Source organism: Thalassophryne amazonica, chromosome 23 (genome assembly GCF_902500255.1).
Source record: "Thalassophryne amazonica chromosome 23, fThaAma1.1, whole genome shotgun sequence".
Taxonomy (NCBI): Eukaryota; Metazoa; Chordata; class Actinopteri; order Batrachoidiformes; family Batrachoididae; genus Thalassophryne; species Thalassophryne amazonica.
Genome location: NC_047125.1, coordinates 26522278 through 26548399, shown reverse-complemented (window position 1 = coordinate 26548399; position 26122 = coordinate 26522278). Strand labels below are relative to the sequence as shown.

General features: G+C 41.0%; 1 protein-coding gene across 1 annotated transcript in view; it reads right to left on the bottom strand.

Moving 5' to 3' along the window:
- The window catches only part of tbc1d14 (TBC1 domain family, member 14), a 34331-nt gene extending 12777 nt beyond the window's left edge, over positions 1–21554 (bottom strand). Inside the window, 6 exon segments of the mRNA XM_034164430.1 lie at positions 282–364; positions 988–1112; positions 13385–13508; positions 17439–18228; positions 21084–21209; positions 21510–21554. Of these exon segments, the coding sequence (XP_034020321.1) occupies positions 282–364; positions 988–1112; positions 13385–13508; positions 17439–18228; positions 21084–21117 (1156 nt within the window). The 5' untranslated portion in view covers positions 21118–21209; positions 21510–21554.
- Positions 21555–26122: the final 4568 nt, after the last annotated feature.

The following is a 26122-nucleotide window of genomic DNA, read 5'->3' as shown; positions in this document are numbered from 1 at the left end:
CCTGGTTCAATCTAAGCTTAAATTTCTTGCTACTTCATTTAATTGAACTAATCACTCATGACACTCTTGAACATGATCGTTTTCTCAGCCTTATTAAAGTAATGAGACAGTTTGTGACCATCCCATCCCATGAAACCGTGTCAAATACCAACAACAGTAACTGTCATTACTAAGTTGTTCACATATTTGTTGAGTGTGTTAAATGAAACCGCAAATCAAACGTTTGGTATGGCAGAAAAAAGGTAAGGCTGCGTGATTCTTTGGGGGACTGGAGACCTTACCTCTCTTCTTGGCTTGGGACACCATCTCTTCATACTGCTGTCTGTGTTTCTGTGCTTCCTCAGCTGGCTTGGCAGGCAAATTTCTGTAGCACACAAGGAAGCGAGTGAGCAGCTGTGTGTTCCGAGATGTCCTTGCATTATTCATTGTGAGCTAGAGCCCTTCCCTGACCTCAGCCTAGTTGCTAAGTGAGTATCGAGTGAAAACTGTTCTGCTGTCCTGGCTGTATTTTGTCCTGTGCCTGTAAAGTCTTGATGCTGCTTACTATGATACTGTACAACTGATCTGTATCAAAATATATTTCACTGCATACACCTTTAAAGTTGGAGTACAGGGCTTTAAGATTGGCACCAACTGCCCATTTGTTATTTAAAAGGTCAGTTGAAGCCATTCAGAGGTGATGTATATAAAACAGGAAGTGTGTGGTTTGCAGACCAGCGTGTACTCTCCAAGTAGTCACCAACGCTCTTGTGAGGGAATATCAGCTACAACAACTGGGACATGTGGCCCAATTCTCTGGGCTCAACGTTGAGAAGCTAAACATCTGAAGAAGGCCAGGAGGACACCCACGTGTCACCTGGATGCTGCAGATTGACGGTAAGGATGGACCAGCTGTCCACCTGGGTGGTGGACCAGTGCATGCTCCCAGACTTAACCTGAGTGTGTGTGTGTGTGTGTGTGTGTTTGGGAGTGAATTTGACTACATACGCAGGTCTGTCCTCCAGTATAAGTGCTGTGGTGGAAAGGGGCTCAAAATCCAAGTTTTTCCTCACAATCTGCCTGGGAGACGTTGGGTTGCCAGGTCCAGCTCTGCCACTCTTTGTTTCATATTCCTGACAAAAAAAAACATACAATGGAGACAGAAACATGAACGGCTTTCAACTCCGAGAACATACAATGAAAATCAAACGTCTGCAAATTTCGAGTCAGAGTGTGTTATCTTACGCTTTTTCTAGTTAACACTAATCTTCTAGAAAAATGTCATTTAAAGCATCACAATTCACTTAAAAGCTACAAGTGGATTTTATATGACATCACTGGAAAGTTACTCAAGGTCTGTTTCATTCAGGCTATATATAGATCCGCTCTGCTGGAGCAATGAGGGATCCACATCGTCAACACTCACATGCACACACTGAAAGAAGAACAGAGAAGAAGAACGGAGAATCGGGGCTGGATAAGCTGCTCTCTGTTCCATCTTACAGGGCCGACAGTCACTCTGCAGCTGCACAGTGGAGGGGGGGGAAAATGCCATTCGGCTCACGGTTGACTGCAAAATAACACTGTGGCAAAACACAGACTGAGTCTGTGACTCCGGACACCAAATTTGGGCCACCAGCACCATCAACTAATCCACCAAGAGAAAATCACATCGTGCAAAGTGGCAAAGGTGGTTTACTTCAATCATCTGCATCTTACCGCCACCAATCCAGACCACCCAACTCAAAACGACACAGAATTAGGACTTGGAGTTTGAGATACCTACTGATACATGGGAGCAGATCGTGTGTGCGGTTTATTCTTCCATCACCTTTGTAAGGCAAAGCCTAGTACAACACAAAACTTCAAATCAGACCCACTATACGAACAGTGTACTGGCTAAAATGTCCCCCCAATAACAATGATTCCTGCAACAAGCGTAACACATCTGTGTCCCGCCGACATGCTCTCTGGTCTTCTCCCAAATTAAAAAGGAGTTGGTGGACAACGATATTTGAAACTAGAGAAGACAATTAGGACCAATTTGAATTATTTAGGCAGGTGTGATTCTTGGTGTGCTGCGTGAGACCAGCTCCTGTTGTAGTTCACTCCACTGACTTCACGACTCACAAGCGTGGCTAATGTGTCAAATTTTCTTTACAAAACAAAAACAAAAAAAAAAAGCAATGATTTGTCCAGCTATACCTTCTTCAACCTCATCTTCTCCCATAGCTACGTGAAGGCAGTGGGTCTGATCAACACGCTCCATACAGCTGAACCTCCTTCCAACTTCCCCAAGTCCAATTTTCTTCAACTTTTCTTCTATTCTGTCCATTCATATCCACTTCAATCTTCCCCCTCTTTCTTTTCCCTACACATCTCCTCTCATCACTTCCACCCATGCATTAATAGCCTCTTCTCAACCACCCCAACCTACCTTCCTGTGCACAATTCAATAGAACCCTCCTGATCCTGCTGTACCACCGAGTTACTCATTTATTATTCTGTGGAGCTCTGAGGCTCAACAAACGTGCCCTAATATCCTGCACTCCCTTCGCTGCCCATGTCTTCGCTCCATACGTCATTTCTGGTCTCACCACTCTCTTAAAAGCCACCTTAGTTCCATCAAAACTGCACTTTTTGCAAATATCTGCATCCAATTTGCTGTTTGGCTACAACTAATCACAAACGGGTCAACTTCTAAAGGCAGTCTTCGGTAACATGCAAAAATCCTCTCATCTTTATCTTGCGTTCTCTGTGCCCCCCCCCATTCCTTCTTTAGCTAAACAGAACAACATAATGTCAAAAACAAGTGCCAGGGGACTGACATTTTATCATAAAAGCTCAAAAAGCTAAGATTCCTGGTGCAGACACATACGTGTAATTATGTCTCTCCAACCCTGCGTGGCGTAGCACCCCATTATAACACTTCTCCAGAACAGTTTCCACATGCACACCATTCTGTGCGGACTAATAAGTGCCTTCTCAATGTGAATACTGCATGAGTCACTCATCTACATATGAATAAAATGAAACTACACCTCCCCTATGGAGGCACCTTCCTTCAGCATTCACACTACAATGTTTTCCCAGATCTTGATTTTAATCATATACAGTAGTGTTCAGAATAATAGTGCTATGTGACTAAAAAGATTAATCCAGGTTTTGAGTATATTTCTTATTGTTACATGGGAAACAAGGTACCAGTAGATTCAGTAGATTCTCATAAATCCAACAAGACCAAGCATTCATGATATGCACACTCTTAAGGCTATGAAATTAGGCTATTAGTAAAAAGAAAAAGTAGAAAAGGGGGTGTTCACAATAATACAACCCCTGGCAAAAATTATGGAATCACCGGCCTCGGAGGATGTTCGTTCAGTTGTTTAATTTTGTAGAAAAAAAGCAGATCACAGACATGACACAAAACTAAAGTCATTTTAAATGGCAACTTTCTGGCTTTAAGAAACACTATAAGAAATCAGGAAAAAAATTGTGGCAGTCAGTAACGGTTACTTTTTTTAGACCAAACAGAGGGAAAAAAAAAAAATATGGAATCACTCAATTCTGAGGAAAAAATTATGGAATCATGAAAAACAAAAGAACGCTCCAACACATCACTAGTATTTTGTTGCACCACCTCTGGCTTTTATAACAGCTTGCAGTCTCTGAGGCATGGACTTAATGAGTGACAAACAGTACTCTTCATCAATCTGGCTCCAACTTTCTCTGATTACTGTTGCCAGATCAGCTTTGCAGGTTGGAGCCTTGTCATGGACCATTTTCTTCAACGTCCACCAAAGATTCAATTGGATTAAGATCCGGACTATTTGCAGGCCATGACATTGACCCTATGTGTCTTTTTGCAAGGAATGTTTTCATAGTTTTTGCTCTATGGCAAGATGCATTATCATCTTGAAAAATGATATCATCTCCAAACATCCTTTCAATTGATGGGATAAGAAAAGTGTCCAAAATATCAACATAAACGTGTGCATTTATTGATGATGTAATGACAGCCATCTCCCCAGTGCCTTTACCTGACATGCAGCCCCATATCATCAATGACTGTGGAAATTTACATGTTCTCTTCAGGCAGTCATCTTTATAAATCTCATTGGAATGGCACCAAAGAAAAGTTCCAGCATCATCACCTTGCCCAATGCAGATTCGAGATTCATCACTGAATATGACTTTCATCCAGTCATCCACAGTCCACGATTGCTTTTCCTTAGCCCATTGTAACCTTGTTTTTTTTTCTGTTTAGGTGTTAATGATGGCTTTCGTTTAGCTTTTCTGTATGTAAATCCCATTTCCTTTAGGCGGTTTCTTACAGTTCGGTCACAGACGTTGACTCCAGTTTCCTCCCATTCGTTCCTCATTTGTTTTGTTGTGCATTTTCGATTTTTGAGACATATTGCTTTAAAGTTTTCTGTCTTGATGCTTTGATGTCTTCCTTGGTCTACCAGTATGTTTGCCTTTAACAACCTTCCCATGTTTGTATTTGGTCCAGAGTTTAGACACAGCTGACTGTGAACAACCAACATCTTTTGCAACATTGCGTGATGATTTACCCTCTTTTAAGAGGGTGATAATCCTCTCCTTTGTTTCAATTGACATCTCTTGTGTTGGAGCCATGATTCATGTCAGTCCACTTGGTGCAACAACTCTCCAAGGTGTGATCACTCCTTTTTAGATGCAGACTAACGAGCAGATCTGATTTGATGCAGGTGTTAGTTTTGGGGATGTAAATTTACAGGGTGTTTCCATAATTTATTCCTCAGAATTGAGTGAGTCCATATTTTTTTCCCTCTGCTTGGTCTAAAAAAAGCAACCATTACTGACTGCCACAATTTTTTTTCTTGATTTCTTATAGTGATTCTTAAAGCCAGAAAGTTGCCATTTGAAATGACTTTAGTTTTGTATCATGTCTGATCTGCTTTTTTCTACAAAATTAAACAACTGAATGAACATCCTCCGAGGTCGGTGATTCCATAATTTTTGCCAGGGGTTGTAGTAGCATCTGCTGTTGACGCTACAAACTCAAAACTATTATGTTCAAACTGCTTTTTAGCAATCCTGTGAGTCACTAAACCAGTATTTAGTTGTATAACCACAGTTTTTCATTATTTCTTCACATCTGCAAGGCATTAATTTTGTTGGTTTGGAACCAAGATTTTGCTTGTTTACTAGTGTGCTTGGGGTCATTGTCTTGTTGAAACACCCATTTCAAGGGCATGTCCTCTTCAGCATAAGGCAACATGACCTCTTCAAGTATTTTGACAAATCCAAACTGATCCATGATACCTGGTATGCGATATATAGGCCCAACACCATAGTAGGAGAAACATGCCCATATCATGATGCTTGCACCACCATGCTTCACTGTCTTCACTGTGAACTGTGGCATGAATTCAGAGTTTGGGGGTCGTCTCACAAACTGTCTGCGGCCTTTGGACCCAAAAAGAACAATTTTACTCTCATCAGTCCACAAAATATTCCTCCATTTCTCTTTAGGCCAGTTGATGTGTTCTTTGGCAAATTGTAACCTCTACTGCACGTCTTTTATTTAACAGAGGGACTTTGCGGGGGATTCTTGCAAATAAATTAGCTTCACACAGGCATCTTCTAACTGTCACAGCACTTACAGGTAACTCCAGACTGTCTTTGATCATCCTGGAGCTGATCAATGGGTGAGCCTTTGCCATTCTGGTTATTCTTCTATCCATTTTGATGGTTGTTTTCCGTTTTCTTCCACACGTCTCTGGTTTTTTGTCCATTTTAAAGCACTGAAGATCATTGTAGATGAACAGCCTATAACTTTTTGCACCTGCGTATAAGTTTTCCCCTCTCCAATCAACTTTTTAATCAAATTACGCTGTTCTTCTGAACAATGTCTTGAACGTCCCATTCTCCTCAGGCTTTCAAAGAGAAACGCATGTTCAACAGGTGCTGGCTTCATCCTTAAATAGGGGACACCTGATTCACACCTGTTTGTTCCACAAAACTGACGAGCACTCTGACTGAATGCCACACTACTATTATTGTGACCACCCCCTTTTCTATTTTTTTTTTTTTTTTTTTTTACTAATAGCCCAATTTCATAGCCTTAAGAGCGCGCATATCATGAATGCTTGGTCTTGTTGGATTTGTGAGAATCTACTGGTACCTTGTTTCCCATGTAACAATAAGAAATATACTCAAAACCTGGATTAATCTTTTTAGTCACATAGCACTACTATTATTCTGAACACTACTATATGACCCAGATAGTTTACACAATCCGGAACATCAGCCTTCTTTTTGTAGTCAGGCCAAAATCAAACAAACAAACAAAAACCGCACCATTCCTTGCATTTATACGAGGTATATCTTCTGAATTTGTGTTGACTCCATATCTATTAACTCTTCTCCGAAATGGCCACACTCCCACTGGTGTTCCAGCCAGTCTAGATGCCTTTCCAGAGTGTTCAGTGCTTTCAATGTTCCATTTTGGCAGCAATCCTTCATTTGGAACTCCATCTGCAAGTGCCACCCCTTTGGCCCTTACATTTACTTTGGATGCCAACAACCCAAAAGTAGTACAATCATATGTAGAATTTTCAATTTCAACTTATTTTCATTTATATAGCCCCAAAACACAACAAAGTTGCCTCAAGATGCTTCACACAAGTAAGGTCTAACCTTACAACCCCTAGAGCAAGAACACAGGTGACAGCGGTAAGAAAAAAAAAACTCCCTCTAATGATTTGAGGAAGAAACCTCAAGCAGACCAGACTTAGGAGTGACCCTCTGCTAGGGCCATGCATCCGACACAATAGACAATACAGGAAATTTTGGGAGTCCATGCTGGTGTCCAAGACAGGAGGCCTGCAGAGGATAGAATACAGAACATTTTCACTAAAGTTGAAAAAAAAAAAAAAAAAATCTGATTTGACATAATCCTAGTAATACAAAAATAAGACAAACAGAATGATTATATGGCAAAAATAATGGTACTCAAGTTCAAGTAATGTCTTCTGACTCAGCAGTGCATTATATGCAAACACACACACAGATATAAACCAGATTTCTTGACAACCTTCATAACCTCTCGTTCATTTGTCACGAGTCTCTATGAGGTTTAGAAGGAGATGTGACAGTCACATGTCTTTGGAACTTACAGCTTGTTGCCAGATTTACATCTTGTGTGCATTTAATATGATAAATCTGGAGTTTAAAATCTGGGTTACAGGGAACCTTTAGAGGAAAATGGAATCCTGCTGTCAACGGCCAAGTGGAACATGAGCACACAGATTGCACCACATGTTCAAAATGGCCTCCTGTGTGTGTGCTGACCTGGTAAATAATGCAGGCTGAGAGCTGCGAGCAATCAGTCCAACACTGTGCTGCATCGACATCCATATTGATCAGCCAACAAAAACCAAGATACAGGCAGCAAATTCTGCGTGTGGAAATAGAAACGTGGTTGTGAATGAATTACATCTGATTAATCTGTCCTTTGTGTTGTTGTCCACAGCCTGCCCCCCCACTCCTTACGGTGGAAGGGGGGGAGTTGAAGGTAATGGAACCATAAAACACAAAACCTTAGTCTTGATATATAATAATGCTATAAACTGTAATGAAATGCACATACTAAAACTAGCGCACATTGTTGAGTTTCCTGTCTGACAGAGCCTCTGATCACAAGTCCACCTCTCTAACATTGAGCCATCAGCTCCTAAATTACACTCAAAGTCAATATCGTTGGTTTACTTGAGTCAAGCAACTTGCCAGCCAGGAGAAATACCGATTTGTTTCACGACAATACAATACAGCCGACATGTGATAAGTCACTTCTCGCCACGTGCCATTCAACCGACTTGCCCACCAACTCCGCAATCATCAAGAAACCATTTTATTTCTCATAATCCTCAGAGAACAGAAAACTTTTAAATTTGCATTAAAATAACCGGTCAAGTACTAAATCTGAGTTCAGGGGTCACTGCTACTCAATGCCACATAAATCATTGGAGGAAAGATTAAAGTTATGAAACTTGATATCATCTGGAGACAAAATCTCAGCAGTTGGCACTGCACCGAAATTACAATGATTAAAAAAAAAATATATTGTCCCAAGTTAATTTTTTTTATTACTTATGTCCCTTCCAAAAATTTAATGAGGGTATCTGGCAACAAAGGTGAGTAATCATGATCACAGTTCAAAGTCAGACACCACGACATAGCTGATGGAAACTACCAATGCAGCTGGTGAGTTGAACAACATAAACCTAAACATATACCTCGAGGCTTTAATTTTCATCTGCTAGAGCACCTTTTTCTTGCTCTAGGGTCCCACATAGGATGCTGACAAGTCAAAAATGTTCATCAGTCTTCTCTTTTGAGCATTTAAAATGGAAAATCTCTGAAAAGGCGCTGCAGCAATGGTGTCGTTCCTTTTCAGGAAACCAATCAGATGGGGCAAAATGTCTGAAAACTAACAAAACAGAAGAGGACGCAGCTTGTTTTTCCTCATCTATGGGAGCAGATTGGACAGAGTATATGTTTCTGTTTGGGGGTAAAATGAAAACAGCCTCGTTGACTCCACAGCAGTTAGCGACCACTTGCCAGTAGACAGCTGTCCATCAAAGCGACCACACCCTCAATTAATCATAACTTTATAACTTGAAATATCTTAAATTGATGAGTTTACATGAATGCGGAAACTAGCTATAGAGACCAAACCTGTTTCTGGTACCAGACTATAAGATGGATTATTCCTGCTGCAACTTTGGGGATTTTAACATGGGATTCTATGGGTAGTGGCTCTCATTTAGAGCCAACCTCAAGTAGCCATTCAAGAAACTGCACATTTTGGCACCTAAAAGGCATTGGCTTGATTTCCCAGCATCTGAGGCTGGGGTTTGGTCAGAAACCTTTCAGAAAAGCTTCAACAACTCAGAAACCCAAGAGGATACAAGCACGCAAATTTGCACACTAGTTACAAGAACATTGAAGCAAATTTGAGGTGGTCTCTTGATTTAATATGGAATGATTCTTCTTAAATATCCCAGTAAATACATGCAATAAAGGATGAAAACATCACTCCGGACAGGGTGTGAAAAATAAACTTAATAGTTAATAATGTTGAGACTTTTAAAACATAATCCAAGATTTGATACAGTAAGAACAGTATGATTTTGTGAATTTTAACTTAATTTTTTGTTGTTAGGTCTTTTGCAGCACTATCAGTGCTCTGATATAGTCTATTTGATTTGATCGTTAGAGAAACAAGATTAAATCGACTCGGCTGTCAAGTGAGCTTTCGGCGGAAGGCAGTCCTGCATGCTTCAATGACACAAAAACTATGGGGGGGGGGGGGGGGGGGGGAATGGCACACCGCTGTCATGGTGCACCAAAAGCATGTGTGCAGCAAAGTTGCAGGTTAAGTTACACAGAACGAGGATGAGTTACACAAAACCAGACACTAACACGAGTTTTTGAGGTGGTAATCAAGTTTAAACTAAATGCTGGTTTGGAGTCAATCAGTTCTTGTCCATTAGAAGTGAGACATCTTCAAATTAACTCATACAGCAGTAAGCGGCTGTAATTGCTTCCACGTGAAAACTAAAAAGAACCTTCAGGCAACATTGGTCAGATGGCAAAAAGAAACTGGGACAGCACCGATGATCCCGCTACACACAGCATGAGCTCACAGAGGCCATTATGTGATACGCAAGCCATCCTCTTGCCCCCGTCTCTAGTGTGTGAAATACCAGCGTCCTGACACTGGCAAATGGGGAGACAGCCAGCTCGGCTTGTCTGTTTGTCCTCACGGCGGAAAGGTTAACTCACCATGAAAGCTGCAGTTCCTTTCAGACGCTCGGTCCTCCGGCGGGGATTTGATGCAAATCCTAACCCAGCGTCATCGCTGCCCCCAAGGGCTCACTCCTGGCAACAAGACACCCAGGAGCAAGAAGAGGAGGAGGAGGCGGTGAAAGGAGAGGGCACAGGGACGGTCAAGCTGCCAACAGAAGGACACACCCCGTGCTGGGAGCAGGAGCTTCTCTCTCTCTCTCCATCGCTTCCCCCCTCCCACTGATAAATGACGCTGCATCGAGCAGTTCTGCATCAGTTCCAGCGCTGCCGCTGCGTGCGTGTGTGTGTGTGTGTGTGTGTGTGTGTGTGTGTGTGTCTCTCAGTGTGTTGGCTCTGATCCATCGTGCCCTGGCAGGCCTTCTAAATCAAACCAAGAGGAATGGATCAGGTGTGAGCTGCTCAGCCCTCTGAACACAGAACTTTGAACAAGTGCAACAAAACTGGGATGATGCACATGAAGTAGCTTGAAAGACAACCAGGTCTACGTGTTGGCAGTTCAACTCCATACAGCAACCTGCACTGCAGATTTCAGTCTCAAATGTGCTGTATCAATACTTTTACACCACTTTCTTTTAACTCTCTTCCTCCCCTCATCTCCTCTCTCTTGATCTTTATAACTAATACCTGAATCAGGGCCCTAAAAATTTAATATTCCACTGTGTTGTTCCTACAAAAGGTTGTGCAAACAGGTTTATCTCCCTACTACCTGTAAAATAATATTTCCACAAACACACACACACACAAACACACAAATAACCCCGCCTTCATTCAGCAGCACGGTGTACGTGGCCAGACAAAAGACTAAGTTTAGCCTTGTCAACTATTTCCTGACGTCCAACTTAAGGTTACTAACACGTATGAGGTGGATATTGATTGTACATACATATCCTGAGTACTTGTCTTTGCCCTTGAGCGTATTTATATTCATGAGAAAATGCAAATAGAACCAAACATTAAAGACGATTTCAACCAGTGTTTAGAAGTACAAAGCGCTTCCTCCCTCACGGAGCACATTGTGTTCTCAGGGTAAGTGGCAGCACAATAAAAGCCTCCTCAGGATTCTAATTACATGCTGCCTTTTTGTTGGGCGGCTGACTCTGTGCACATTTCTCTCCTTTGTTCTACTCAAAAACCCGCTGTGAGCATTTAACAAAAGCTTTTTTGCAGGGAATTTCATACACAGACTGTCCAAATTACTGCCAAGCACCGCAACATCCTCTCCAGAGATACAACACATCATATTCTAAATTTCTGGTGACAGCCCCACATGCAAAGTGCTGGAGAAATTAATTTTGAAAGATTTCTGCTCAGTTGTATGGAAACATATTACTAGGGGAGCTACGCCCACTACCTTTGCACCCCCCCAGGACTAAACCAAATCAACTTTTTAAGGTTCCTTAGATGACCCCAAAACACAATCAGGATGTTCCTACAAATAAAAACGGGCCTCAAGCTAGTTATCCAAGATGGCATTCAAGATGGCTGCCAAAACAGGGTTTTTCACAACACCTTTAAACAACTTAAATATCACAGAGATTCAATGGGAAGACCATTGCAGGTCACAGCAAACTCATTTGTGCCTAAATTCTTTAATGGGTTTAAGATTCAAAATGGCGTCCAAAATGGCTGCCAATAGACCATTATTATTGAATCTCTGATATTTAAGTTGTTATATGTGTTTATTTTGGTGGTCATCTAGCTCCCCTAGTATATAGCCTCGATTGTACATATATGTGAACAAAAACATTCTGGATGAATCAGAAGTGTGTTTAAAAAATACTGTTGCTTTTTCTGCTTTAAAATGCATGCGTACCAGGACGTTTAAGTTTGGAGTTTGTCAGCAGTATTGTAATTGACACTGGGACTTTAAGTGGGTGCAGCTAGTCATCTAACGCAACGCTCATGGACCTTGACATTTTGAATTTCAGCATGCTGACCAATGCCACTAAGTCAGCACTTGGTCACAGCCAAGCAGAGATAAGAGCAGGTTTATTATCAGTAACATTCTTAAGAGGAAGGGAACAGTGAGAAAAATATTAACCCAAGTTTAAAAAAATCATTAATGACAAGAATAGAGTTTTCTGATTGTCAAGCCCTGACACTGTGATGTGCTTGAGCATGGCTTATACAAGAGTGGGCGTTTGCAGAGTGTTGGCCATTTAATGTTATCATTCCTACTAAACCATACCGCTTTTCTCACTGGAATTTATATCATACCAGCATACAATGGTGAAAAGGACTTGCTCCAAATGCAGAAACATCACAAGCTACTGTAGCATGTATCAAAGAGAATTCCAAAATATTCAAGCCAGGAATACAGAGAAGCTCAACAAAAACACTGAAATTAATCTACAGTGGTTTCCAAGACTATAATCTGAACTGAAACCTGAGCATGGCCATTTGTAATAACATAGCAGTCAGCTCCAGACCTTTTATCTACTTGTTTTGCCATAGAATAACAAGGGAAGTAGGCACACTTAACCTGGAAACTGCTAGTCAGTACGGATATACCGATCAATTTTTTTTGTTGTTATTGGTTGCCCAATAATAGTCATTTAATATTAATTCTATTCCAATAACATTTTTTCCACAAATCTAAATGGTTAATCATGTGAGATTTCAGACCATAAAATATCGCGTAGATGGTCGCAAAATATTCGACCGTTTCACATTTGATGATTACTCTGCGTGCTGCTGCGCAGATGTCATTAACGGCGCTGCCAGCTGAGAGCGAGAGAAAGTGTCGTAGCGACGACGATGCCCAAATGGATTAATTTAAGATATCATACGAAAGTATTGATGTAGATTCTGCTCACAGAATTTCCAGTTTGGCATAAAGCCGCTGATGCTACGGTAAGCTTTGCTGAGCTGATCACACTCTTTGTCTGCGTAACAGTTTTATCAAACTATAGTATTATGCAAACTAAGATGATGTAGCCTTCAGTGATGGACACGGATCCGTGAAAACATTGGAATTGGATTAGAATGGGAATAACCCTGTTGTGTCTGATAATTTGCGGACGTTAATGCTGGATTTTACCGTCGCAAATTGAGTTTTACCTGCGCCACGTTAGCACAGCCGGTAAAACTGCTATTACTGGCTTAATACTGACTTCCCCTTCACTGGGGAAATAACGCACGCTACCATCCAGGGTTCATCCTGGACTATCAGTTTCAGGCTATGGAATCCAGGGATAAACACTGGCACCAATGGACTTACAAATTTATTCTGTATTGTGCAGACAACCCAAAACCACTCTTAAACATTGATTAAAAATAAATAAATTGTAATTGTTACTACACTCCAAGCAATTTCGGTCTTGTGTGAACTTAAAAATGTCATGAATGATTAACCGCCTTAAACTTCAAAAAACTGGCTCCTAATTAAACATTTAGAAAATAATATATATATATATATATATATATATAAAAAGTCCATTAGCCAAAAGATCCAACATGTGCTTTCTTACATAGAAGAACTCTGTCCCCGACAATCTATTGTGTACAATGGGAATAATTCTGCCATTGCAGGATTTTACTACATTACCTTCTGTATTCTCTTGGGATCCTTGATGGTGGCTTCCCGTGGTGGGACTTTCCCAAACAGCTTCCACCCTGGATCCCTCTGTTCCACCGGCCGAATGTCTTTCACCCGCTTAGCAAACAAGCTCCTGAAAGAGAAAGAAGCAGAACTGTGCTTCAAGGACAGAGAAATTAGGTCATAATAAAGAAAAGCATACAACAATGAGGTAAGCTTAGGTCCCTGCTGGCAACAGCCAAGTCCTGGTGCATTACAGGATTAAGGAACAAAGCCACATAGGCCACCTACCGAGTATTTTAATAGCTTCACTGGCCTCGTGAGCTGACAGCGTGGACAAAGTCACAGGACAAATAAAGCCACATACCAATCTTAGCATTGAAACAGCAGTATTTCAGGGAACTTGCAAACATATGAGACTTTACTGATGCCAAATCCATCTGTGCATGAACAGCCACATTACAGGTGCTGGAGGACTTGATTACGATGCGAGAGATCTGTGATCAAAGATCTCAAAATTATAACTGTCAAATATTCTGCATTTTAGGACACACCATTATCACCCCTTGAAGATGTCGCACCAGAATTATTTTCCTTCATGCTCCATATACAGTGCTATCATTGTGTAAAGTCTCACTGAATTCCCCTCCCACACAGTTTAGGAGGAGTTAGACTTATAAAGATCAATGACAGATGGGCGGAGAGGGCGAGACCTTATAGGATGTATAATTAGAATTATTGTTCATACAAAACTCCAGTCAATGGATGGACACATGAACATTTCCAATTCACTGAATACCGCCTTTGATTTCAACACCATTGTAGAGGCAAAATTAGAGGATTTGTGTCACTGCCCAAAAACTTATGAACGTCACACACATCATGTCAGTGACAGCCACAATGTAAGACATAAATCTGAAAAGAGGAACTTAAAACTACAGTTTCCTGCTTTTCCAGGGCATGAGCAGCTTCACTTCATTCTTTTCTCATGAATTATTTGACTGAAACATGTTTTTTTTAAACAATTAATTACTTTGGAAAATGTCATGAAAAGCACCACAAAATGAGTAATCTCTGAGGCATTCTAAGCTGCTGCAAAAGTTTGACAAGAGAGTATCACATTCAGCTTTGTTGGAATCAGGACGGGAAGGTGCACAGTTAAAACACGCATTAAAAATAAAGTCTTAAGAGTCACTGTGTTCAGGCTGAGAATTTTACTAGCAAAGACCATTTGAAATGTCAACAAGTTGATTTTACTGGTGTGCGATTATGAAAAAAAAATCGCCAGCATTGTCCTGGTATGACAAAGGTGAGATAAAAGCTTGTTGCATAGGAACATGTACGTCACACTTTTGTACGTCACAAAACTTGCACCTGGGAGATGACATACCTACAATGCAGGGCAGCTGTTTATGGAATGTCACTAGTTAAGGTATTTAGTCAGCTATTCCTTTGAATGCATTTGATATCAGGTCCATTAACGACACACAGACATGGTACGTCATGCTCAATAGCATTCCAATTGTTACAGAACCAGCTTGGACCTATGCTTATGCTTAGAGTGCAGTTGTTTGGTATGCACAATACATCTTGGTTTGAACACTTCAGGCAGTTGCTAACGGTTTCAACAAATCTCTCACTTGCTGTACGTCACGTTTATCACGTATTGGACCGGAAATGCCGTTAGAAGAGTATTAGTTTTAAGGAAGTAGACTAGTCAAAGTATGGTCCAAGAATCTTCAAAAATGCATTTTTTTTTTTGCCTGCAGCGAGGTGATCTGAATATTGATTCAGCCGTGTCTCCACACTGAGCAGGTATTAAGCCTTGAAACTTCATAGGTGAATACTCCATACAGTACCCTTTAAAATGGTATGTACAATACATATTTCAAGGTACTTCATTTTCTCCCCTACGGTGGCCAGAATCTGTACATGTTCCCATGCTGCGAGCCTAAACCTTTTGTTTTGTGCGCCATCTATTCTTCAAATCACTGCATTTTACATGTTATGCTTAACTCCAAAGTCTGACTTCCTGTGTTCCTCAAAAGAGATCAAGAGTTTTTGTTCTTTTTACAGATTTCTTTCAAAACAATACTGATCAAACAAATCTTTTCAAGTGGGTTAAACCAGTTCTCAATCAATGTCCAAATGGTTGCAGGCCTCAAACCCATTTAGCCCCTTGAGTGGCGGACTGACTTATAGGTTTACATTTCAAATCAGGAACCGTCCCCTTCAAAAAAAAGAAGCCATGATACAATCTCACAATAAAAACAAAGCCATTTGTGAAGCCTTCAGAGGAATACGTCAACTGTAAACAACTGATGGTGTATTCTGACCTCTCTGAGGAGTGCTGAACTGAAATAACCCTGCAAGCCAGGGGAAAATAATCGTGCACAGACCAAAGTGCAAAGTACGAGCACAATGTCACAAAGCTGCGCATACGTCTTGATTCTTGCAGGTGACAAGCTTGTTCTTTAAAACATAAAAAAGGCAAGGAAATAGCTAACCAGCAGGTGTAGGAACAATAAGCACACTCATATTAAAAATAAATGAATAAAACTAATAGTTACAAGCTGCGGTGGTGGTAAGAAAAAGGAATGATGGCTTTCTTAAACTGAAGATATGATAGGTTGTTAAAAAAAAAAAAGAAGCTTGAATTGTCCTTTAAAGTTGCACAAAGACGTGATTTACTTCAGAAAGAAATGATGCCAGCTGCTAACGGAGCTGTGCTTACCTGTCGATGTAAAGTATCGAGGGAGCTGCCATTCTGTGCCTCCTCCACAAAATGACCACAATTAAAGATAAATAAATCAGAACAACCCAAAAACCTGCCTTTAGTTCAAACTCATCTGGCTTTTCTTCTCTGGAGTGAAACCTGTGGGAACTACGGGCACAGATGGATTTTAAAGGAACTGCCTGCTCCTCCGTATGTCTGAGCAGAAAAACCTCAGACTGGAGCAAAGGAGCAGGAGAGGGAAGGAAGGAGTAATTCCTCAATGCAAGAGTGGAGGGATAAGACAGAGAGATAAGTGGACAGAACGGTTGGGGCACAGTGGAGACTCAAAGAGGCTTTTTGTAATTTGCAGTGACATCTACTGATCAGTTTTTGGACTGCAACCCACTTAATAGTCTCAACACCGCTTTCATAAAATAATCTGTTCCCATTATGCTGGAAAGTCCATTCATTTACGTAGGCTGGGACCTTCAAGTGCTCTCCAGAACATCTTACCTGTTATGTCAAAACTCCAAGTTACAATACGCAACTTGGACAACGCCTGACAAACCTCACAGGTCACAGCTTGTTTTTAAAGGGGTTCCACTTTAATGTGGTCCAAACATTCTATGGTAACAGAATTGCAAATTCAGTAAATTTTTGTTTATGGAGAGCTAAAATATGGCCAGGTTTTGCTGCCCTATATTACTACTGGGCATCTTTTTGAAACTAAATTTAAAAATGGGAATTCACTGGGGCAACAGTAACAGCTTTTGAGAAATGTAGAGGCAAAACCAGCCCTGAGCTGGCTTTTGTCATATTTAAAATTAGTCATTCATTGATAAGATGCTCCCCAGTATAAAATATGAAAGAAATTCTCCAGAATACACATAAAATGCTCCATTTTCTGATCAACATCCATGTGGGCACAAAAGCTGCTCAATGTTATGCGCAGCTCAGGCATTTTCATTGACAGGTCCCTTGCACAGAGGGCTTTTGACAACTTTAACTTACAATCTCTTCATTTAAAAGGATGTAAATACTTAACACATTTACAAGACAAGTTAGTTTTCAAAGGTTTCCATTTTTAGAAATCCAAGATGGCCACCGCAATAACCTTAGGAAATAACAAAATAGAAACATTGCTTTTTTGATTCCTCATTTCATAAGCTTTCAAAAAAAAAAAAAAAAGTTAGTTTTCTAGATCTTCCTCCCAAAAAATAATTATTTTATTTTTTATAAACCTATGAATCATCATATAAGGAAGCCAACTAGAAAGTTACTTTGTCCAGATTGGCGCACTGTGCACATCTCTCTCATACACAGACATTTATCCATAGGTGACTTTACCTGTTGAATAAGATGGCTAGTGGTCCAAGGCGCTTTTGCCTGCCATCTTCTCCATGTTGCACTTCACCAGAACCAGTACACGGCTGTGTAAGACTTGCAGAGTTTCCTGGCGGTGACGATGACAGTGTCACGTCTGAAAAGTGAGTACCGCCACAATCATCGTTCTCCAAGGTAACGATGGCACTCGAGTCTGAAGTAACTGTAAAATCCAAGATGTCCTCATTGGAGACCGATAGGTCAGTGCTCATGCTGGACACACTGCACACAGAGATATCATCACTGCGGTTCAAGGTGCAAGACGTTGCCCCTAATCCCATGGGGGCAGACAATCTGAGAACAGGGCTGAAGAGGCGGATGGAGTCATAGCTACTGCGGGGGAAGGTGGAGGACCTGTAGATGTTGCAGTCAGAAGGACCATCCAGTGGTAAAGTAGCAGGAGAGTCATGATTAGAGACGAGGATGGGGCCATCGCTCCCTGGCCTTTGGTGGCCTTGGAGGTTGGTCTCTGGCTGGTTGATCTCCAAGGTTGGAATGCCTGAGTCCTGAGAAGTCAAGCTGTTGCTGTCCTGGTCCAGGTCCAGGTCCGCACAGTTTTTCTGGGGGCTGCTGTAGTAGATGGGGGTTGAAGAGCATGACGGCATGAAACTGGGCAGGATGAATTCGCTGCATGAGGCGGCGCTGTGTTCATGGCAGTGGTTGTTGGTGTGATCCTGGAGGTCAGACTTGGGCAGTGCAGGGACAGTCAGGTCTTTCATGACGCCATTCTCCGCTATGGCTCCTCCAGTCACACCTGGGAAAAATTTTAAGAGTCAACACATTAGATTTTTCACAGGTTATTAATATATAGCTCAAAAGTGTTTATTTTGAGAAGCTGACTGAACTTTTGTTTGATTTTTTTTTTTTTTTTTTTTACACGCAGGCTTGCAGAGTGGCCATGCCTGAATTGCTAATGTGTATTAATTCATCAGCCCAAAGCCAATTTTTACCTTGCTGGGACCACTTTAGCGGCCTAAACACCACTTCCAATCCAGCCTTAGTGTATTATGGGCTAAACAAAAATGTGCGATAACCTTCCCAAGGGGGTTGTTAGCTATAGCCATATAGGGATCAGTGAAGGATTACAGAGGAACCAACATTTAAAAATGTTCCATATTAAAAAGCACACCACATTATTTGTTTAATCCTAAAGGTTCCAAACGGTTATAGTTTTTGTAGGCTCTGGTGAAGTCGGATAGGGCATTTAGTCCCCTTAACTGTTACCGAAAACCTGCTTGGTCCATGGACTATTGTGCAGACGTGCTGCTCACATTTAAATAGGCGGACTCCAGTTACAGCCCCGTTACTGCTGGGTCATCTTTCACCAACTCAAATTCCACATTGAGATTAGCCTGATGACACGGCCAATTACTTGTGGGCCTTTTATGATCAGGACAGTGAGCTTATTAATATGGATTTTCTAAATTATGAAACTCTCACAAATTAAAGACACAAGTCTAAATGTTGAGCACAAATTTTTCATTACAGTACCTACAAAACAGTCACTCACTGAGGCATTCCATTTTTTTGGTGACTGCAAATGAAAAAAATAAAAAAATCTTTTTCATACAAAAAATTCCTTTGAAATTATGTTTCATTTGAAAGCGACACCATGTCACTGTATAACCGCTACAATAATTCTACATTCTCACAGAATTAATAATTAATTAATTGTGGACTAATTGCTGTCTGAGGTAACTGGAGTGTAAACAATTTCTCCACTGTGAGATCAATAAAGTATATCTCAATTATAGCACGTGGTGGGAGAAACCACAAAATTGCAAACAAACAAATTATCTTAACAATAATTCCCAAACGGTTGTCTTGCAAAGCCACCGTTTCCTCATCTCTAAACCCTGATCTGTAGGGTGTCACGTGACCACAGTAGACTTTGTCCCAAAACAAAGCAACAAGTTGTTCCATAATCCAAAACCACAGGTCAAAACCAGTGGAAAATAACTGTTACTGCTCTGCTGTTCCACTGGCACACTTCTTTAAAACCTGTTACACAGCCAAGTCCAAAAATATTCTGGACACTCCCGAAGCCTTTGTTATATTACGTTTCTACTGTATTCCTCCAATATCCTGCAAGCTTGTTGCCAGGATTAACACTTCAGCCAGTGTATAAGCATACTGCCTTCTCAAATCACACAAGTGCAGCAACTGGTGTGCTGGAAAGGAGGAAGTTTGTTGCAGCAACAAGCAATGACAACACACGGAAGATGAAAGCAACTTAAGATGAACTGTACTGAAATAATCTTTTCATTTGTTAGTCCAGTTGCCAAATGTTGATTTCAGGGTGAACCTCAAAATGCGGTATGGATGGAGGTTTTTTTTTTTTTTTTTTTTTAATGGATTTATAACTGGAGTGGTCCTGGACCAGATTGGACTGGGTGCCCCATTCGTATCCCTGGACAATATCATAATTTGCATAAACCAAAGATGACTGGCTTGCAATACATTTTTCTACTTCTTGGTCAATATTTCAGCTTCTAATTCACCTGTTAAAGTGAAACATAAAGCTACTTTACTTCCTCAACTTTTAAAAGTACTGCGATTTTATTGTGGTTTGTTCATAAATTTAAAAAAAATGATTTCTGACAATCAAAATCTATGGAGTTCATGTTTACTGGAACCAATCTGACTGTTTATTTGAGTTTGGGGTGGGACTCCAGGAGCCGGCTCCTGGAAGCCCCTGGTCACCCATTATTCCCTGACTTGTCAAAAGTTGTGGTCATACTGAATTTTGGAACTAGATTGGAAACCTGGGGGCTGGGGTGGGGGCTGGACTAGCTGTAAAACCATATTATATAATGTACTGGACAAACTCTCCGTGACATCACCCATAGGTTTTCTCAAGAGCATTTCTGAAGTTCAAATAATCCACCTAACTCAGGAACAGTACTAACAGTAGTAGCCAGTAACCCAGTAACGATTGTTGTAAACAGGAGAGATCAGATTACTACAATTATCTGATTACTAACAGTTTTCGTATTATTATGGTCACGTAAACATGCTCCACTACGGAGCGCTCAAATCGACACAACACCGGCACCAGTAATAGTAATAGCGAAAAATGTTTGTTTTTTTCTTTTGGTTCACAGTGCAGAAGGGAAGACAAGGCAAATGGGAAAAGTTATGTCGGTAAGTTTTAGCCTACACACGTTGACAGAGTATCTGCGGTGAATGAAAGTACTTAATTTAATTATATTTTGGGTTAGTCTGGGTAAATTGATGCATCCCTCTGAACCTGATGTCAGTTGGTGGGCCAGCAATTACTGTAAAATCAACAAATTTTGCAGAGGTAGTGTTTGATATAGAACGCTAAAAAAAAAACAGATATGCCGATTAAGCCCTTTTAATTCTTCACTTTAATCAACTGTGGCTGGAATGTAATCAGTGTGAAAGAAAACAGAAAAGAGCACTTGATATGCACAGAAACAAATGAAGCGTCGTTTTCTGAGTTTTCTAACTGTTGTGCAGCCTTACAGAGAGAAATGACTGCTGGGATAGGCTCCAGCCCCCCGCGACCCTTAATTGGACTAAGCGGTAGAAGATAGATGGATGGATGGATGGATGTACTGTGTATGATGACAGAACAGAACGTACCACAGCGGGTCTCCTTCCGCTGTTCCGTGTCCATGGTGACGCTACAGGTGCCTGACCAGTATCCGGACAAAGCGCTCCATGATGCCGCTGCGCCACCGTCACCTCCCGGCCAGCTCAACCGCGCAGCTTTGGCACACAAGTGGACAAAGTTTCAACACGTGTTCGACATTAACAGTTTCTCTTATGTTTAGGAGCGGAGGAGGGTGAGGAACAAGCGGCACTGAAACACGAACCGAAGCTACGCGTCAAGTGCGCGCGACTGACTCCAACTCTGCTTCCTCAAGAGTAAAACAAGTGCAAGACGCTTTTTAACTCCACTCACAGAATCGACAATGACCACGAAAGAGTTCTCCCAGCGCTTAGCTTATCACACCGCCGAGCACATTTCTCACTTTTACGAGGCGCCGGTAATATTTTATTTCCTACCTGTCCGGACGCTTCCGCCGCCATCTTAACACAAACTTATCGGAGAGTTAATCGAGAGGAGAACGAGGAGCGTCGATGGTTTCACCTGGGTGAACCTGCAGACATTATTAATCAACCTGCTGATTAATGCCGAAATAGTGGATTAACGTTCGACGGAAAAACTGTTTATATTAGAATTTATTGTTTGGGGGGAGAGGAGAGAATACCAGTACAAAAACAAAGTTTTAAAAAAGTGATTCTAGTAGGAAGCTTTATATTTAGGAGAAAGGAAACGAGCGGTGCACACCTGGCGCGCGCATCGCTCGCCGCTCCTGGTACATGTGACGTCATTTCGCGACGTCAGACGTCACATGTACCATATACAATACCAAACCACCTGCTCATATTTGTAATGCTTTCCCCCATATGATGCCACTAAACTGCAAAGCATTTACTTTTTGACACACGCAGTTACATGTGTCTTGTGCTCCACTGGTTGGAGAAATATTTAAGAAATGAGCTCCACAAACTACATTTTTGACAGAGATGACCTTTGATCAATGTGTTCCAACGTGGTGCATTTGGAGACACTCCCAGAACAAATATTTGTATACGTTTGAGTGAAAAATGCAAATGTTCAAAAGTGAAACATTTGAATTACTGCGTCAAAACCTGTTGATGAGAAGTCACACTTCTGTCAGTGTAAGTTTAGAAAAAAAGATGAGACAAATTCGTAATAAGCATTTTGGGTAGTGATAACGAGCAACATGGGGACAAATTGACTTCTTCCCAGTAAATTCTGGTGTTCTTCAGGGCACTGTCCTGGGTGTTGGGAAGGGTTGTGGCACTGAGCAACTTGGGTACCATTATAGGTGGAGGTTCACCGATCCTGATTCTGGTATTGCCCATCAAGACATGGAACTGATTGCAGCCGGTGATAAGCTTTATGGATTTGCACTCGTGGATCAAGATTAAGCTGTAAGCTTTCAGTGACTTCCTGGACTCAAGACACCATAAGTGGACCTGTACGCAAAGCGACAAACTTCTATAAAGATTCACTTACCTTAGCAAAGATGTTCACGTCTCTGGGTCATTCATCATTGAGAATGAGTCACCTGAAAGAGCTCAAAGATGCGTCATTGTTGGATAGTTGGCTGTTGCTGCCTTAGCTGGAGAACGAATCTCCCATGTCTGCATGATCCTGGTGCTTCCCATTTTACCGTATAATTGCCAAACCTAAATAATAACCAGCATCCTTAGAAGATGAGTGGATGTCTACTAATTGCAATGACTTTGGAAACTTGTTTCATTTGGCACTGATATTCTTCTCCAGACTTAATCCAGCACACAGGTACTTCCTTGATGACCCCAGGAACTGGACAAGGACAGGGGTAGATCCATATCACCTGGCTGCAGCAGACTGGCAACTACTTTTGTAATGTAGGACAAGACCATTATCTATGTGGGTGGTTGCCATCCAGAACCCAAGGCAGTTCAATAATATGGTGGCTGCAGTGGTGCACAACATCGGGGGTATGTGGCAAAAAGGTTAGGCAAAAAATGCGTCACCACATCCACCACACTAAGGAACCACCCTAGGTCCTGGATGGCAACCACCAATGCAACCATTCCATCCCCACCGCTTCAAAACAAGGCTAATCTGCCACAGCCAAGTGAAACACAGGCATCCCCTTGACCTTCTCTGGTTACTGGGGTCCCCAACACTCAAGCAACTACATGTGTTGGAACAGCAATTCACCAGAATTGTGAATTTTTCTTCAACAAAACCTTGTTTTAGGTGACTGAAGCACACTTCAAAAACCATTGGATACCAAGATACAAAACGACAAATGTGATTCATAACTATAACTGGCAGCAAGTAAATCAATTGAAATTGACCACCACAATCCGCGAATATATACAAATCCAATCTTAGAATTGTTTCATAAGGACAAAAATGGTGATGTTGAATAAATGCAGATCTGATGGTGGAATCACACTGGCCTCTAGTGTCATGATGTCATACAGACAATTCCAAAACCATCTGGATTTAAGGACAAATTTTTAATAATAAATATAAATAAGTACAGCAGACAGTTACACAGGCTGGTATTTGGTTTATTTCTTTATTAGATGTTAAGAAATCCACAATGAAGTAAAATAATTTATTCAGAGTGTACATGAAACTAGAACACTGCTACTTTGGACAAATGGATTTTCAGGAACATAAAAGGAGGGTGAAGGAACATCGAGGTGGGAATGAAAACACGAGGTGGGGGGGAGACTAGTTTTCAGTGTTAACATTTTTTTTCCCATCTGACTACAAACAATCAAAATCCGGATATTAGACTCCGGAAGTGGTGTTCCGAAAGCAGTTTATTATGACCCACTGCAGCCTCTTTATGGAACAACAGAACAGACGACGGCGCAATGGATTGTTTTTTCCCCCCAACTACCCGTCTGTCTGCACGCATTTGCCCATGTTTTTAAAACTGCTGATTTGTAAGGGGGTTTTTTCCATGAAAAAAAAAGAAAAAAAAAAAAAGGAGTGTGATGAGCACATGCTAGGATTTAAACATTCCACTTTGTTCGCCAGGTGTCCTGTCACTCAGAAGTAACTCGCATGCTGCTTCTCCCTATTCCCGAGAACGGTAAAATTTACATGCAGCAAGATATTGCATAGGACTCAACTGCTGAATTTGTTTTTCCGTCGTTTATCTTACAATGACTTTTTGTTTTTCATAAACCTAGCTGCATTTGACCTCCACCGTTGCATGGCTGAGAGCAGAAAATACAAAATGTTTATACTAAAAAGAAAAGAAAGAAAATAAAATTCCTGAGTGTCTGATGACTGTCAAATAATGGTGACGAGACCATGTAGTTTCCGTTTCCGTAAACCCAAGACCATCGTGAGGCAGGAAACAATTTCAAAAGCCATAACACAAAAGAAATACCTTCACCTGCGAGAGTACATGACAGCAAATAAACTATTCAGTGATGGGAGGATGTTAACTTTTCTTGTTTGTGCTTCGCTTTCGTCAGTTGCCCTCTTAAATGTAAAATGGAAAAAGTAGAACTGTGCAAGTATTTCCGAACACGCGAGACGAGATGCATTTAACTGCAGACATTCAAACTAACTTCGGTTTTCAATGCTCAGGGTTGGGGTTTGAACATAGAGCACTCGTATCCAGGGTGCACGCTTCCATTCAGTGCAAAGCCCAAGGCGAGTGTCATTTGTAATTTCTACCCGGCGCAGTTGTGGATTTCGCACGCAGCCCTTTAAATTATGAGTCCAGTTACACTCAGCCCATGACGTGTGGGTGTGTGGAAGCAGAAAGCAACTGTGCCAGACCAGCAAAACTCTGTCTGAAGCATAGCGCAGTCTATCATTTGTTGCATATAAAAAGAATTTTCACACATAAGCAGGTCGACGATGCACGTCCACGCTTGTATATGCAAGCAAGGTTGAAGACAACCACTAAGCTAAATAAAAGCAAACACTCATAACAGGGGGGGGGCACCAACAAAACTTAACTGCTTCACCTCAGGGAGCTTGAGAGGCTTGTCAGGTGTTGCATCCCGACAAGTTGGTGAAGAACCATTAACTGGCCAAAAAAACCTGACTTGAGTCCACTTCCTGTTTAGCAGTGTGCACAAGTCCTAAACAGGATGACACTTTTAGTTTGCTACTTTATTTCCCCATCATGAATAATTATAATATTTTGCGCTAAGATTACACACCCTGTAAATAGCAAAAGTTGGACACGCCCCCAAATGGATGCAGGCTGTCCAGATAGGGCCCAAGGTTTGTAAAATTATACATCTGCTGACATTCAAACATCTAATACACTTGTTCTGAAGCAGTGGCTCCACAAGTTCAAAGCCAACACACTTTGAGACAACAAGCAATCTTTCAACAAACTATATTACTGCCCCCGACGCGCACACACACAAAAACAAACCTCAGATGGAAATTTAAGAAAGCAATAGGTACCTTGGTGCCATTACACCAGGTTTCATGTTCAATTGGTATCCCATCACTCAGTTGTTTTTCTATTTGATGTTTAATCGTCACAATAAACTCAATCAAAGCTGCCTCTGACCTTGTGCTTGGGGACTCGAACTAAAAGGATGTGTTGAAATACAATAAATACCCGCAAAAATGTCTGCTCCAGGTGATGTGGGTAGAAATGCAAAATAATAATAATAATCAAGTTATCTTACACTTAAAACTGAAGTCACATTAAGCAAGAGCTGTTACAGACTGGTTCCAAAACATTAACGCAATCTGACTATCTGGACTCAGAAGAAGAAGAGAGAAAAAAAAAAAAAAAAAAGTGATATTTTTTTTTACTTGCAGAACAGCAACTTAAGGTAACTGGATTTTATTTTATTTTAAGCACCAATAGTCTGTACCATAAAAATGTCCAAAGAAAACAAATGCAAGCTTTCATTCATTTGCAAAAGGTGCCTGCAGAATGGCTGTAGTCTTGATTTTTTTCTTTCCCTTTTTTTATATAAACAGAACTGCATCTCAAGTAGATCATTAGTATTTTTTCCAAACAAAACTTCAATTTTGTCTTTTTCTTAATATATATATATATATATATATATATATATATATATATATATAT